Source organism: Pseudorca crassidens, chromosome 9 (genome assembly GCF_039906515.1).
Source record: "Pseudorca crassidens isolate mPseCra1 chromosome 9, mPseCra1.hap1, whole genome shotgun sequence".
Classification (NCBI taxonomy): Eukaryota; Metazoa; Chordata; class Mammalia; order Artiodactyla; family Delphinidae; genus Pseudorca; species Pseudorca crassidens.
In genome coordinates, this window is record NC_090304.1 from 109,146,099 (window position 1) to 109,162,788 (window position 16,690).

A 16,690-nucleotide genomic window follows, 5' to 3' on the forward strand; every position below is an offset into this window, starting at 1 on the left:
GTCCCCAAAGCCTCCCAACTGGACCCTCCATTAGCCACACTGCCCATCACAAGCAGGGGATGGCGCACCACTCAGAATGCGGTTCAGCAAACACCACCTGGTTTCCTGAAAAGCACTGCCGACGTCTATCCTAATATCAAACCAAAGCAACACCCCTCAGTGCCCATCTCAGCGCCCCCTGCTGGACAGAACTGACCACGCTCTCCCTTACACTCCAGTCGACTTGTTTGACCTTCTCACTAATTCCTTTTCTTCTAATCACACCAACTGCTGATTTTGAAGAGGTCTGTTCTTAGTCATCTTCTCTAACCTACAACCTAACTCTGGGCGATGTCCTCCATCACCAGGATCCTCGCAAGCACACACTGAAAATGGGACTCCATCCCCAGCCCTCCCTCCACCCCCCGCCCTGCCCCACCTCTGCTTTCCGGGCCTTGTTCAACAGCAACCCCACCCAGAAGCCCTTTCAGTTAGGATTCCTGGAGCGGCAGGCCTCTAAGCCTTTGCGTTGCTATTTCCTGCCTGGAGACCCTCACCATTAGGCCTGCCTGGTTACTCTCAACTCTTTCCACCTCTAGGGATGATTGAGGTCACACTACCATCAAAAGGAAGCTACCCTAAACTTAAAAGCAAGAAGAAAAGGTAAAAACCCATACTGCTCCACGTGCTCCCTGCTGGCTGCCGTGACTCCCTTTCCACTGGACTGTGGGCAACCAGAGTGGAGGGTGCAGGGCGTCCTCAGCCCTCAGAGCCCGTGCCCCCTCCCTGGCTTCCCACCGCTGGACAGCTCCTCTTCAGCCAGCTGCTTCCCCTGGACCCGGGTCGCCATGCCTTGAGCTCGAGTCATTCACCGGTGGTCTGTCCTCAGACTCTGGTCACAGACACAGCCGATCCATGACACCTCCTGTGCTATGAACTCCTGGGGCCCCTGCAGCACACACCACGCATGCGCCCGTGGCTCTGCACTGGCTGCGTCCTCCACAAGAGCACCTCCCGCCCCTTGTTAACCGCCAAGGTCCAAACTCGAAGCTCACCTGTTCTGTGAAGTCTCCTGTCTTGAGCAGATCCTGGAATCCTAGTTACTTTCTGTTTATTAAAGAACTTATCACAAGAGTTTATTTATAGAACTCTATTCCACTACCTACTGTTCTCAATCCTTTTTTAAAATTGATTCCCTTGTTCAGTGGCTCTCACACTTTTTCTGCTCAGGGCCCTTTTAAACTCTTAAAAATTACTGACTGCCTCGAAGACCTTTTTTGTTCATGTGGGTTATACCTATCAATATTTGCCATACTAGAAGTTAAAACAGAAATTTAAAAATACTTATCTATTAATTTGTCAGAAATAATAATAAGCCAATTACATGTTAACATAAATAATGCAATTCCTTCCCCCAAAAAACCTGGTATCTTTCTCAAAACAAAAAAAAACTTGGTAAGAACAGTGACATTGCTTTATACTTCTGTAAATCTCCTTATGGACTGGCTTAAACAAAAGACGTGCATTCTTACATCTGATTCTCCATTCAATTTATTTCAATATCATCACATGGCTTCTGGAAACTCTAGTACTGTCAAAGAGTAAAAGTGGCAATGGCACATGACATCTTAATATTATGATAAAGGCTGTCAACTAAAAACTGCCGCTTGCCATCTGCCTCTACAAGGATGAGGTCACTGGCCATTGCAGTCCCTTGACCTTCCACACCTCCTGAGAGGAGTTCTGGGCCAAGACCAGGAATGAGGCTCTCTGTGCTCTCGGAAAACTGGCAGAACAGGCCTTCAGATAGGCAGGTATTTTCAGGGAGATTTTATGAGCCCAATTTCTTGCATCTTCTCATACCTAGAAAAGCCCTAAAATCCATTAACAGACACATCTGCTCCTCGTGACCAGCAGCAACCTTCTACCAAGATGTGTGCTTGATTGCACGTACGCCCCTCACCAAAATCACATATATACTGACCCGCCCCCCCCACACCTCTTCAGAGCAGTTCCTCAGTTACAGAGAGGCTGTCTCCTGGACTACAGTCCTCAGTAAGCCCCAAATAAAACAACTCACAGCTCTCTGTGTATGTGTGTTTTTAAGAGGACAAGAAAGAGTCTAAGCTCCTGAATCCACCACACTTTGAGAACTGCTACCCCTAATTCTACCCTCTCCTTCCTAACTTCAGCAAATACGTTGTTTTCTAAATCGTGGTAATGTACATAACAAACCTTATCTTTTTAACCATTTTAAAGTACAGAGATCAGTGGCATTAAGCCCATTCGCACTGTTGTGCAACCACCCACCTCCAGAGCTTTTTCTCACCCCACACTGAGACTCTGTACCCCTTAAGCAGTTCCTCCCCACCGCCCCTTTCTGCCTCCCAGAGTCCAACTATTCTAGGGACCTCACATAAGAGGAACCATCCAATATTTGTCCTTTCGTGTCTGGCTTATTTCACTTAGCATGTTTTCAAGGTTCATCCACGTTATAGCATCTGTCAGAATTTTGTGACTTCTTAAGGCTAATATTTCATTGTGTGTATAGACCACATCTTATTTATCTCTTCACCAGTGCACGGACACCTGGATCGTTTCCACCTTTTAGCTGTTGTGGATCGTGCTGCTGTGAACATGCTGTACTGGGCAAACACTGAGCATCACTTTATGGAGAAGAAAAAGGCTAAAAGCTCTAGTGTTCATATTATGTCCTCTTTTGTGTTTCTCTCTCCCTGTTCTCTGTTTCCTTTTATTTCTGGAGCTCTCTCCTCCTACTTTATAAAGTGTATCCTTTCACATACTGTTTTTTTTTTCAGAAACTTTATCCCTTTCAATCATCCTCGATATTTTCTACATACTGGTTTTCTGACTTCAAATATGCACAGGTGTTTCCCCCATCTTAAAATGAAAACAGAGAGCCTATGAAGGAAGCTATGACACATCTTAAATGCAGGTAAGTTAAAGACCTAACTATAAAGGGGAAAGAAAAAAATCAAACTTCTAGGAGATTATATGGGAAAATATGTATATGATCCTGAGGTAGGAAAAGATTTCTTTAAAAATACATTAACCATAAAGAAAACCACTGACAAACTGAACTCATCAAAACACATCATTAAGACAGTAAAGAGGCAAATCATGGGATAGGAGAGATATCCGTAATACATACAACAATGCTTGTACATAAATATATAATGAACACTTTGGGGTGAACAAGCAAAAGAGTGACAGCCTAATTTAAAAAAAAAAAAAAGGGCCAGAGACCTGGGCAGGTAATTCACAATATGAATATCTAAATGCTAATCCACCTATGAAAAGAGGCTCAACTGCATTAGTCAACATGGCAGTGCAAATTAAAACCACCAAGAAATACCAGTATTGGTCCAAAATGGACCAAAATGGCTAAAAAGGAAGACTGACAACAGGAAATGCAGGCCAAAATCTTGAGTAACTGGAACTCTCATTAAGTGCTGCAAGGAAATGTAACTTGGTCCCACCACTCTGGAAAGCTGTCTGGCAGTAACCATGAAAGATGAATAAAAGCATACTCAACAGCACTGCTCTTAGGTGTACACCCAAGAGAAATGTGTGCCAAAGATACACATGGGAATATTCACAACAGCATTATATCTCGTAATAAAAAACTGGAAACGACCCATAATCTATTAACAGTTGACTGGATAAATAAGCTGTAGCTTATTCACAAATATCATACACACAGCAATGAAAGTGAATGAGCTATAGCTGCACACAATAACTTGAATGAATCTTGTACTCCTTTGAGTAAAAGGAGTCGGACACACAAAGAATACATACCACATAATTCCACTTACATGAAGATGAAGAGTAGAGAAAACTCACACATGGTGTTAAAATCACAGTGGTCGTTCCCTTTGAGGAGGGAAGGAGAGCGATTGGAAGGAAGAGTTTTCTCAGGCCGAGCAATGTTCTATTTCTGGACGTGGGTGGTGGTTACATGGCTATATTTTTTTGATATTTATTGATCTTACAGTTTGTACGTTTTTCTATACGTTATATTTTAATATAAAAGTTAAAAAAAAAGAAATGAAATAAACCTCCCAACAGTTTCTCATGAGCTAGTATACACTGGGTGTGCACAGTAAGATATCCCTAAGAAAAGCAAAAAAGTAGTTGATTCTACTGCTGGCTAAATTCCTCTCCCTTCCAGGAATTTCAGCAAGGCATATAGTTGGCAGTGATAAAATATTTAACGAGTGAATGCATTTTCAGTCAGATTTTTAACAACAAAAGGGACCTTAAGAGATCGTGTAGTGTAACCGACTCTTTTTACAAATGAGAAAACTAAGGCCCAGAGAGATGGGGTGATTTGCCAGGGCCACAGACGGTATGCTAAATCTATTATTATCTATCAGTATCTATTTTTTTTTAAGTTTTATTTTATATTGGAGCATGGTTAACAATTATTAGTACCTATTATGATACTAAATCTATTATTCTTTTCATTGGATGATAATTCCTCCATAAGTACATGTAAACAAGCAGGGAGGTGTTTCTTGTATGATAAATTTAGGAAAAAAGGAAAGAAAAAGACAGTCAAGGGAGCACAAACACAAACTAGCTGCAAGATTACTGCAGTAGAGATTAAAATTGATCAGTGCAGGTGCTAACTCTTCACCGCATTGCTCACTGAACAGTGAACACCCAGCATATGTTATCAAATGGAAAAAATGCTGCAGTGTGATTAAGTCAACCGACCCAATAAAATGTCAGAAAAAGTCTAACTTGTCATACCCAGGAAGTCATCTATCATAATAACTAGTATTGTGGAAAGTTAATGTTAACATAGCAAATCCATTAATGTTTTCTACTACATATTAAGACATCAATTCGAAGCTGGAAAACACTCAGAGAAAAGCAAAGGAAGGCTTCACAAAAACTGTCACCACAAAAATGCTAAGAGATTTGAACTAGCTCAAGGGAAAAAGATCAAGATTGAGTTTTCGTATATTAAGCAATTTGGAGAGCTGATTTTCCGAGATCGACACAGGAATTTATAACGAAAGCCCTCCCATAAGGACAACCAGTTGCACACAAACGTACCCCAGTTCCTGGCTCTCTGTGCTCAGCAGTGTCAGCAGCGTCCAGGCGAGCACCTGGCTGTTGTCCCCGTAGTGGAACTGACCATGATGCCTGATGTTCTGCAGCAAGAGCTGGTCGAGACACTCCAGGGCCTTGTCCTGCACGGTGTTCTCACTGTCCATCACGGCCGGGACAACCCCCCCCAGCCAGGCCTTCTGTACCTGGACACACTGAGGCTGTGCCTGAGGAGTTGAAAGTCAGGAAGTCATAAAGACGCCTACGCTATCACAGGTCTGAACACAAATCAGGGAAGCTGTGATCGATGTTTTAGGATATGTTACAAGTAGCTGCTCACATAATTACAAATAAAACATACAGTGGAAAAAAAAATCAACATTCCAAATATACGTGAAAAACAAATTCAAGCTCCAGTAACTGTAAATCAGTAAATACTGAAATTTTAAATTTATTTATTTATTTTTGGCTGCATTGGGTCTTCGTTGCTGCACACGGGCTTCTCATTGCTGTGGCTTCTCTTGTTGCGCAGCATGGGCTCCAGAGCACAGGCCCAGTAGTTGTGACACACGGGCCTGGCTGCTCCGTTGCATGTGGGATCTTCCTAGACCAGGGATTGAACCCATGTACCCTGCACTGGCAGGCAGATTCTTAACCACTGCGCCACCAGGGAAATCCCATACTGGAATTTTAGATTTACACAGTGATTATCTCATTATTGGTAGCGAAGCAGCACTTTTTCGTAATTCAAGATCGAGAGCAAAGAGTAAATTTTTATCCGAAGGAGTAATTAGAATAGATGCTAACAGAGAAAGTCAAAACATGCATTGCTTAATGCCTTCTATCATGAAATAAAGAAAAAAACTCACTTTTAAAATTCTTCAAAAATTAATTATTTGGCAAAAGTAAATTATATATAGGATTAGTGGATCTGCTCTTTTGGCAATATCACCTATATAGGTTTTAATGGACAAAAATTAATCTAGGCCTCTTACCTAACCAAATTTTAAAATTCACATTTCTATATGAGATTTAACCTGAAGTCAACAGAAAGCTAACCATTAGCATTCTCTAGCATTAGTCATGTTATATTTAATATGAAATGCAATCTACCAGAGGCAATGGACAGATTCCCTTCTCTTACACTGTAGAATCCTACAGTGGACTTAGGAGAGTTTCTAACAGGTACTTCATCAAGCTCAATTATTTGTAATGTAAAATACCACCCATCAGACACACGATGGCTGCATCTCACCATAAGAAGCTCCGTGAGAGACTGCAAGGCCTGCTTGCGTACAGACACAGCAAGGTCCCGACACCGGTCCTGCAGGATTGACAGCTCTTCTTTCATACCCGAGACGTCACAGTGCTTCAAAATGCTCACTAAGACCTAGAAGGTCATGTGTAACATGAAGGGGTGACTTAGGCATAATGTCAATACAAAAAGCAAAACTGCAGACAAAACACTGCCTTTTAAGTTTGTGATTCTTTCATTTTTGAGATCACAGATCCATCCCTCCTCCCACCTTTTAGAATCTGATGAAATTTAACACCTTTCTGGAGAAAACCCGACATACATTTTATACAAACAAGTACTCTGAAACAATTTCAGGGGTTTCATGAACCCTATCAAAATCCATCCATGGTCCCCAAGTTAAGAATCCTTATTCTAAAAAATGAAATTAAGGATATAAAATTGTGATTCCTAAAAAGCCAGCAACCCAGTAGGAACACGTAAGAACAGATGATCCTTCAGTTCATCTATGTAATTTACATTTAACAGGAACAAGGTGAACTAACATTAAGGGAAAAGTGAGTAATGAATATGGCCGAAGGGTTTTTAAAATAGTCTCTTGTATCTTCAAGTTGGTAGTGCTTAAAAAGAGTACATGAAAAGAATGTCCAGAAAAACTCACACCTGGAGCGCAGACTTCCTGACGTTGGTCTTCTCATCTCCGACCCTGCTCCTCAGCATCATCATGAGACCCCTTCCTGTTGAGGAAACAGCACAGTCATTACAGCCTGAGCACACCACACAATCCTGAGAACATGCTGTAATCCCAGACTGACTCATTAGCTGGTTTTAAATCATAAGAAATCAGAGCATGAAATGACATAGAAAAAGAAAAAAATTCAAATAATTAGCTACTCACAATAATGAAAAAGGTAGAGTAGTAAAATTTTATAAGGGCATAAATTCTGGAAAATTTAATTTTAAATCCAGGCTGCTAAGTCTAAAATTCTGAATGAATTATTTAGATCTCTATTCTGTTTACTACAAATGGTAAGATCTAAACCATCAGGTTTTTTAAAGACTAAGTAAAACAATACATAACAGTAGCTTTAAAACCTTTCCATTAATGGTCCCTTTACACTATTATAAATTACTGAAGACTCCTAAGAGCTTTTTTAATGTGGATTATATCTTTTAATATGAATTAGAAATTTAAACTGAGAACTGTAAAAAGATTTAATAATTCATTTTAAAATAACAAGGCATTGTTATAAATGGTATATTTTTTAACTAAAAAATAACTATAGTCCAAAACAAAAAAAATTTAGTGAAAAGAATACCACTGATTTACATTTCTGCAAACTCTTTAATGTCTGGCTTAATAAAAGACAACTGGATACCCATCTCTGCTTCTATCTGCTTCTGCCTGTCTGGGACCTCTGCAATACTCCAAATTACACTTTTGAGAAAATCAGAGTGTAGAAGGTAAATAACATCTAAATATTATTACGAAAACTGTATTAACTTCAAGGACCCACTGAAGGAGGCTTAGGGACCCCAAATCACACTTAAAAACTGCTGAGGTACAAGAAAGAACATTAAAAAATGAAACAGAAAGCAATAAAGAAAATCAATGAAATCAAAGTAGGTTCCTTGAAAAATATCAACAAAATTAACAACATTTTCCTAGACTAAGAAAATAAGAAAGAAGTGTCAAATTGCTAAAATTAGGAATGAACGAGGGAACATTACTACTGACTTTACAGAAATAAAAAGGTTACGAACACTACGAACAATTTTATGCTAACAAATTAAGTAACCTAGATGAAATTTCTACAAAGATAAGAATTAGGGAAACTGACCTAAGAAGAAACAAAGACACACTACCCCCCATACACAAAGGGCCAGGACCAGACGGCTTTACTGGAAAAGCCTGCCAAATGTTAACAAAATCGCCAATTAACAAAAATTAATATCAACGCTTCATAAACTCTTTCAAAAAACATAATCTCTTCTGTTTCACTTTCCACCTCCCTCTGTGAAGCCAGTATTATCCTGAGAGCAAAACCAGACAAAACAGCTCAAGAGTACAACAGACCCAAATCCCTTCTGAATATAGACATAAAATCCTCAGCAAAATATTAGCAAATTAAACCTAGCAAGATACAAAAAGGATTATACGCCATGCTTGGGATTTATCCCAGGACATGGGAAAATCACTCACTGTGATATACCACCATAGAACAAAGGACAAAGGCCACGTGATCATCTCCATAGACACAGAAAAAGTATTTGCAAAATCCTACACCTATCCATGATAAAAACACTCAACAAACTCAGAACAGAAGGAAACTCCTGCACACCGATAAAAGGCCATCCTGAAAAAACTCACAGCTAACCACTCAATGGTGAAAGGCGAAAAGTTTTCCCTCTAAGAACAGAAGAAAGACAAGAACCTCTACTTTCCCCACTTCTTTTCAACACCACTAGAGGTCCTAGCCAGGGAAAATAGGAAAGAAAAAGAAATAAAGGCATTCAGGCTGGATAAAACAAATAACTCTATTCGCAGATGGCATGATCTGATATGTAGAAAATCCTAAGGAATCTCTCTCTCTCTCTCTCTCTCTCTCTCTCTCTCACACACACACACACACACACACACACACACACACACACACACACACACACACCCTTTTAAGGCTAGTAACAAATTTAACAGTGTCACAGGACACAAGATCAATCATCAAAAATCAGTTGTAAAACCTAGCAATAAACAATTCAAAACTGAAATTAAGCAAGCAATTTCATTTACAATAGCATCAAAGAGAATAAAATACTTAGGAATATGTTTAAAGAGCAAGAGTTATACACTGAAAACTATAAAACATCATTGAAACAAATTAAAGGAGACCTAAATATAGAAAGGCACCCCTTGTTCATGGATTGGAAAACTCAGTATTTTTAAGATGGCAATACACCCCACATGGATTAAGAGGTCAATCCCCATCAAAACGCAAGCTGGCTTTTTTGCAGACGTTGACAGTTGAACCTAAAATTCATATGGAAATACAAGAGACACAGAATAGCCAAACCAAACCTGAAAAGCAAGAACAAGGATGCAGAGCCCACACTTTCTGATTTCAAAATTACTGTAAAGCAACAGTAATCAACACAGAGTGGTACCGGCATACAGATGGACAATGAAATATCAATGGAATAGAATTGAGAGTACAGAAATAAGCGCATATGCCTATGGTCAACTAATTTTTGACAAGAGTGCCAAGAGCATTCAAAGGTGAAAAAACAGTCCTTTAAACAAAGGGTGCTCCATCAATTTGATATTCACACGTGAAAGCTGGACCCCTACCTCACACCATATGCAAAAATTAACTCAAAACTGAACCAAGACAAAAATGTAAAAGCTAAAACTATAAAACTCTTAGAACACCATCAAGAAAGTGAAAAGATAACCCACAAAATGAGAAAAAGATATGTGCACATTATAGCTGATGAGGAACTTGGATGCAGAATAGATCAAGAACTTTCACCTCAAAAAGATAAGTGGGGGGCTTCCCTGGTGGCACAGTGGTTGAGACTCCGCCTGCCAATGCAGAGGACACGGGTTCGTGCCCCAGTCCAGGAGGATCCTACATGCCGCGAAGCGGCTGGGCCCGTGAGCGATGGCCGCTGAGCCTGTGCTCTGCAACGGGAGAGGCCACAACAGTGAGAGGCCCGCGTGTCGCAAAAAAAAAAAAGATAAGTGGACATTTGGGTTGTTTCCACCTTTTTGGCTATTATGAACAATGCTCTTATGAACATTCTTGTACCAGTTTTGGGTATGAATATATTTTCATTCCTTGAGGGTGCACACTCAGGAATCATATCAGATCACGCCATCTGTGAACTGCTGAGTCATGTGGTAACTCTATGTCTAGCGTTCTGAGGAACTGCCAGACTGAATGAACACACAAAATGTGGTCTATCCATACAACGGACTATATGCAGCCGTAAAAAGGAACAGAGTACTAATACATGCTACAACACAGATGAACCCTGAAAACGAGTGGTGGATGAAAGAAGCTATCCACAGAAGGTCACATGTTGCGGGATTCCATTTATGTGGAATGTCCAAAATAGGTGAATCCACAGAGATAGAGGCAGGGGGGAGGGGAGAATGGAGAGTGACTGCTCACAGGTATGCGGTTTCTTTTTCAGCTAATGAAAAGTTTCTGGAAGTTGATTACACAATTTTATGAATAGACTAAAAACCACTGAATTCAATACACTTTAAATGGTGAATTTTATGATATGTGAATTCTCTCTCAAAACAAAACCAAAAAACACCAACAAAGGTACTTATTAGCACAGTGACTGGCATGTAGTAACAAATTTTTTAAAGTATAGTTAATACCAATAATATGTCACTTTAGGGACTTCCCTGGTGGCGCAGTAGTTAAGAATCCACCTGCGAATGCAGCGGACACGGGTACAATCCCTGGTCCAGGAAGATCTCACATGCCGCAGAGCAACTAAGCCCATGCACCACAACTACTGAGGCTGCGCTCTAGAGCCCACACATCACAACTATCGAGCCCACACGCCACAACTACTGAAGCCCGCACACTCTAGGGCCTGTGTGCCTAGAGCCTGTACTCTGCAACAAGAGAAGCCATTGAAACAAGAAGCCCGCGCACCGCAACGAAGAGTAGCCCCCGCTTGACACAACTAGAGAAAGCCAGCGTGCAGCAACGAAGACCCAACACAGCCCCACCCCCACCCCCCAAAAAAGTCACTTTAGTTTATCAAAAGTAAGATAGGGGACTTCCCTGGTGGCGCAGTGGTTAAGAATACACCTGCCAATGCAGGGGACACAGGCTCGAGCCCTGGTCTGGGAAGAGCCCACATGCTGTGGAACAACAAAGCCTGTGTGCCACAACTACCGAGCCTGCGCTCTAGAGCCCGCGAGCCACAACTACTGAAGCCCATGCACCTAGAGCCGATGCTTTGCAACAGGAGAAGCCACCGCAAAGAGAAGCCCGCGCACCGCAACGAAGAGCAGCCCCCACTCACTGCCAACTAGAGAAAGCCCGCATGCAGCAACGAAGACCCAATGCAGCCAAAAATAAATAAATAAAATAAACACATTTATTAAAAAAACAACAAACAGTAAGATGGGAACATGGTTGCTATACATCTGGCAAATTTTTATACTTTGGAAGCATCATTAAATCAGTACAACTCAATAGTGTTCGCAAGTGTCTGTGCAAGAGTGAATCTGTAACTTGCTCAGACTGGAATTAAACCAGACATTTTTCCAGATTAAATTTGTTTACATATTTTAGGGAATCTGTTTATACATAGAGTTATTGCTCTGAATTTGAGTAAAACATGCTAATATCTAGTCATTTAAACGTAATCTTCCAGGCTGCAATGATAAGTAATGATCCTCATGGCATTTCACATGTGCTTCAGCATCCATCTCACAATATTACGATTTTACGTACACACATACCTGCCTCTCCCACTGCTCCTTAAGAGATGGAACTATGTTTTGTCACAGTCTGTACCTGCAATGCCTTGCACAGATTGGGAGGGACCACAAACATGTTTATCGAATAAACTAATAAATCTCATTATATCACTTATCCTCTGCAAATGTTCCCTCTTTTTTCTTTAGAAGTCACTTCTCTAAACATAATTTCTATAAACCTGACAACAGCCCTTTGTGAAAGACAGGGAAGGTGTTAGGATCAGAAGTGACAAGCAGGCAGGGAGTTCTGCTGACTCCCATGTCTTGGGTCATGCAGCTCTTTAGTAGCAGTGTTGGGACAAGAATTCAGATTGCCTCTCATTTCTAATGTAGTTTTTCCCCTACTGCATTACGCTATGTCGTAGTATAAGTGAAGGAAAAGCCCAGAAAAGTAAAGTGACTTTCTCAAGACCATACAGTTAGACAGAAACAGAATCTGAGAGTAGCTCCAGGTCTACCTACTACCTAGCCCAGGTGTGTTTCTTCCCTCCCGAATCACACTGACACTTTACCATCCCAGATTATTCTGGCTTCCATAAGTCACTGAAAGAGAACAGGCATCATTTGTGTTCAGAATCCCGTGCTGGGATCCACGGGAGAGAGCACCCTATAACCACTCCACACGATGTGTATGACCCATTAAAGAACAGTTCATACTGCTGGTGAAGAGAAATTATCTAAATTCTGAACTTTTTCAATGGAAGCTTGGGCTCACAGTTCCCTACCACGTATTAAAAATGGATTCTGGGATGGCTTAATCAGAGTCAAGATGCCAGGTGGAAAAAGTAATAAGGAATAAAAAATAGACACAAGGGTGAGTACCATAGTACCGTTTATCTTTTCCCCTCTTCCGTGATGACTCTTCTCCAAACACAAATTTAATTTCTACTGCACCTTTCCTAGTAACTGGTCCTTTCTGGCCAGCAAGCCCAAGTGTTCAGAACAATGGACTTCACTAAGGAAATAAAATATTTGCTAACATTCTCTTAAGTGTGACAGAAATACTGGGTTTCAGTACACGACAAGGGAAATGTAGCTTATTCTTTATCTTAAAATGAAATATAGTATAGTGCAAAGACATCGATTAAAGATATAAAATAAAAATTATTCTATTTTTAAGGGAAAAAAAGTTCCAATTCTTGAGGGTGAATTAGTCAGAAAAGAAGTCCAAGGTTTTGAGGCTCTACTTACAGTTGTCTGAAATCCAATAGTTATTACTCATCTGATAGGGATAAAATCTGACATACCCCTATATCCAGCTGTTTCACCACTGTTGTCTATATTGATCACCTCTGAGCCTCCAGAAGGGTTAAATGTCTGCCTCTGATAGGAAAAAGCTTAAAAATAAATTTTAAAAAAGCCCAGTCAGTACAGTAAAAACTTGTTATACCTTTAAGTAATATAAGCATGGCATATTCCACGTTTAAGTTACTACACATCATTACTGAAATGAATTTCAATTTCTTTGATGAAGAAAAAAAGTGCAGTATTAAAACAGGTAATATGGAGATAGAAAAAAACATTCAAATATTCAGCAAGTCCTTTAATTAAAAGGACAATTATTCAATATCTGACAATATATTGACCCATTTCATTACCTGATGAATTTTTCAGTGAAGCGTCATGGTGGCTCTCTATTCCTGAAACTGCAGGAGCTAAAAGTAAGCAAGTAGATAAGAGAGAAAAGTCTTAGTATCAAAAACCATTCATACATATTTACAGAGGAATCAAAACCCAGATAATTAGGCCTGAAGACAAGACAGAGTCTAAATGCTGACAGTTCAGTGTTCTCCTTGGCTGTGCATTAAACTGGTCATCAGACCCAATACAGCCAATACCAACGACGCAAAGGAATAGTGACAGCGGCCAACCACCTCAGCCTGAGGTCGAGAATACGTTAACTGCTTAGTAAGGCTCGTCTAAGAAGTCATTCGACAGTAAAACCTACTGAAAGGGTCTCTGAGGGTCCCAGTCTATCACAGCACATCTATTATTTCTGCCACCACAGCTTCTGGACCAGCAGGAGCCAGACCCGGCCTCATGGTGCTCGGCACACTCACTGTTCACCAGAAGTTCCAGGACGCTCTCTGACGCAGCTGTAGCAGAGAACTCCAGGCAGTGCGCAAAACTGGACAGTGCCTTGCTGCGCACAGTCGGAGCCTTGTCTACACAGCGGGCAAACATGATTTCCTGCACCAAGAACTTATGCTTCAGGAACTTCTGATGCTCTGGGGGCAGCGTGCCGTCCACCTCTCGTTCAGGCAGTTCCAGCAGAGCCAAGACAACATCAAGAGTGAACACCCGGTACGGAATCTGGTAAAGCAAAATCGCACGCATCTCCGTCAGAGATAAAGAAAACTAATCTTCAGAAACAGATCTTCAGATCTAGCCGTCACTAGAAGGTTGCAGAGCCAGGAGCCACAATTTCACGCAGATGTAGCTCCTACCTTGGCATTTCGTGAATATCCATAAAGCCAGGCCACGAAAGAAGCATATTCCGCACAAGGAAGCTTGCTGAGCAGCTGGACCAGGGACTGAGCTGCACTGGTCCGGTACTCGGATTTATCGACCACCTGAAACACAGACCCTGAGAAGCTGCCCAGCCAGTACCCAAAGCAGGACGATGGAGACGCATGTAGTAGTGCGATCGGACGATCGCTGAGTGAGCCTGGCTCGGCGACAGTGCCGAGCGTTTACATGTTACAGAAATGACTAACCAGTTCTAGGTCTCAGACCCCTTGGGAAACTAGCCTATAAGAAACCTGTACGCCCACTCCTCAGCGCCTAATTTCAAAGAGTTTATGGACCCCTAGGGTCCATAGAGTTCAGGTAAAGAATCATCTGTCCAAACTGTTATAAAAATTTATGAGACAACAGTGGAAATGTAAACACTGACCGGATACTGGACAATACTAAGGAATTACTGTGAATTTTTTAGGTGTGTTAATATTTTATGGTTATGTTTTTAACGAGTTCTTATCCTTTAGAGAGACATGAAATATTTATGTCTGAAAGGATATGATGAAATCTGCTTCAAAAGAAAAATCCAACGTGCGTATGTGCTGGAGGAGTTACAGCTTATACAAAATCACTGAAGACAGTGTTCGTCACACTATTCTATTTCTATTTGAAATTTTCCAAAATAAAAAGTTGTTTTCCCCCGAAAACCACACTAGAGGGGAACACCTAGTGAATATACTAAATAAAACAACGTTTAGTAATGATGTAGACTCATTTCCAAGAACACACATGCATGTTTACCTTCATGTGTATTTATACACCCTCATTAAAGCAAACAGTACCTTGACACAGATGTGCTGGAGTAAGACACGAAGGACTGGAAACATACTTTCTTTTAGTTCATCCACAAGTGAGCTATAAAAGGAAAGAAACACAGCCACGGTTTGTAATACACCTATAATGACAATAAAGTAGCAATTTTCCTTGAATCTGTTCTCAAAAATAGAGAAATTTCTACCTTTTCAAAATCCTAACTATTAAAAACAATCTACCCCTATACTGCAAGCATTGTGAGTGCATGGATTGTAAAGACAAAGTGTCACAACAGAACACCAGTCACCACGCCCCAGGTGCTCTCCGAGCTGCTGTGAGCAGTCAGCCAGTCAGGGAGGGGCAGGGGTGCAGTCCTCACAGGGCCCTTGGACTGCCGACGATGTTTCATATTAAGGCTGAAATATATCCTTTTGAGGTAGAGGATAGACTGAGACACAGTACCACCTAGTGGTAGCTCAGTGAAATGCATTTCTAACAGTACCTCTCCAAACTGTAACCCCAAAAGAAACTATTATAATGCCCAGATTGGACCCATTTTCAGTGTTAAGTTTCCTTGCACCATTATCGGAATATTACTGCAATTTGTGACATCATGAACTCATGGAAGAACTAAAATGAGTGTTTCTACTTAAAACATCTTAGTTATTTAATGTTTAAAAGTCCTTAATGAGACACTCGCTCAAGGATCAGACAGCAGCCTGCACCTGGACTGAAGCATCCACACCCCACGTCTGCACCCACAGCACGCACCGCGGCTGCTTCCAGGTATGTACACACTCTCACATACACATCTTCCCCTTCTTCCCACCACCTCCATGCTGCTGCCGAGTAGCCAGTTAACAGAAGAAAAGAAAAGCCGAGGACACGGCAAACATGTCTTCCCCAGTAAAGCCCAGACACAGGACTTCACAAGTGAAACTAAGTGACTCTTGAGGGGAGAATTAGTCTATCAATTATTGCTAAAGAAGTTAAAAAAAAAAAAAAGTGGCAAGGAATAAAAAGATGGAGACTAAGAGGAGAGAGAAAAAGAAAAGGCGGAGGCAGACTTGGAGCGGCTAACACTAAGGCCGCTGTCAGAACTCAGAGCTGACTTCACAGGCTGGCCCACAAACTGCAGACCCCTCATCCCCACAACAACACCCCAGACCACACAAACCAGATGAGCTACCAAGTGCTTTATTTTGAACCCTGAACCACAAACAGCCCAGACATTTCTTAGTTTCTAGAGGTGTCAGAAATCCTGGTTAGTACAGGGCCCAGAAGACTGAGGGAGAGGGACAGAGGGTAAAGATCCGAGCTGTGTGTGTTTCACCTGACAAACTGGACTGCCTGGTTTTTACCACTGATGGCCGGAGAAGTGATGGCAAGGGGGGCGTGATGGGAGCCTTTGCCCACTTCTAACATTAATATTACATAGAGCATTCGATGGAAAACACATCTGATAACCTGGAAGAGAAAAGAAAATTCAGTTTAAGGCATGACAGAGAATTCCAGGGCCTTGGAGACCGTGATGCAGACCACAGTGAACCACTTCAAGGACCTGAAGTTAAATGAGGCTGACACAGGTTTTGCTT

At 41.3% G+C, this 16,690-nt stretch overlaps 1 protein-coding gene across 4 annotated transcripts in view; it reads right to left on the minus strand.

Moving 5' to 3' along the window:
* NCAPD3 (non-SMC condensin II complex subunit D3) overlaps positions 1 to 16,690 on the minus strand; it is a 57,540-nt gene that overhangs the window by 25,927 nt on the left and 14,923 nt on the right. For 3 of the 4 annotated variants that reach the window (XM_067751623.1, XM_067751625.1, XM_067751626.1), the window contains 9 exons: positions 16,429 to 16,562; positions 15,125 to 15,197; positions 14,270 to 14,395; positions 13,814 to 14,135; positions 13,421 to 13,477; positions 13,070 to 13,159; positions 6,977 to 7,050; positions 6,314 to 6,448; positions 5,065 to 5,285 (listed from right to left, as the gene is read on the minus strand). In XM_067751623.1, coding sequence (XP_067607724.1) covers positions 5,065 to 5,285; positions 6,314 to 6,448; positions 6,977 to 7,050; positions 13,070 to 13,159; positions 13,421 to 13,477; positions 13,814 to 14,135; positions 14,270 to 14,395; positions 15,125 to 15,197; positions 16,429 to 16,562 — 1,232 coding nt within the window. The remainder of the gene's footprint in view (positions 1 to 5,064; positions 5,286 to 6,313; positions 6,449 to 6,976; positions 7,051 to 13,069; positions 13,160 to 13,420; positions 13,478 to 13,813; positions 14,136 to 14,269; positions 14,396 to 15,124; positions 15,198 to 16,428; positions 16,563 to 16,690) is intronic. The other variant, XM_067751624.1, reaches the window with a different exon arrangement.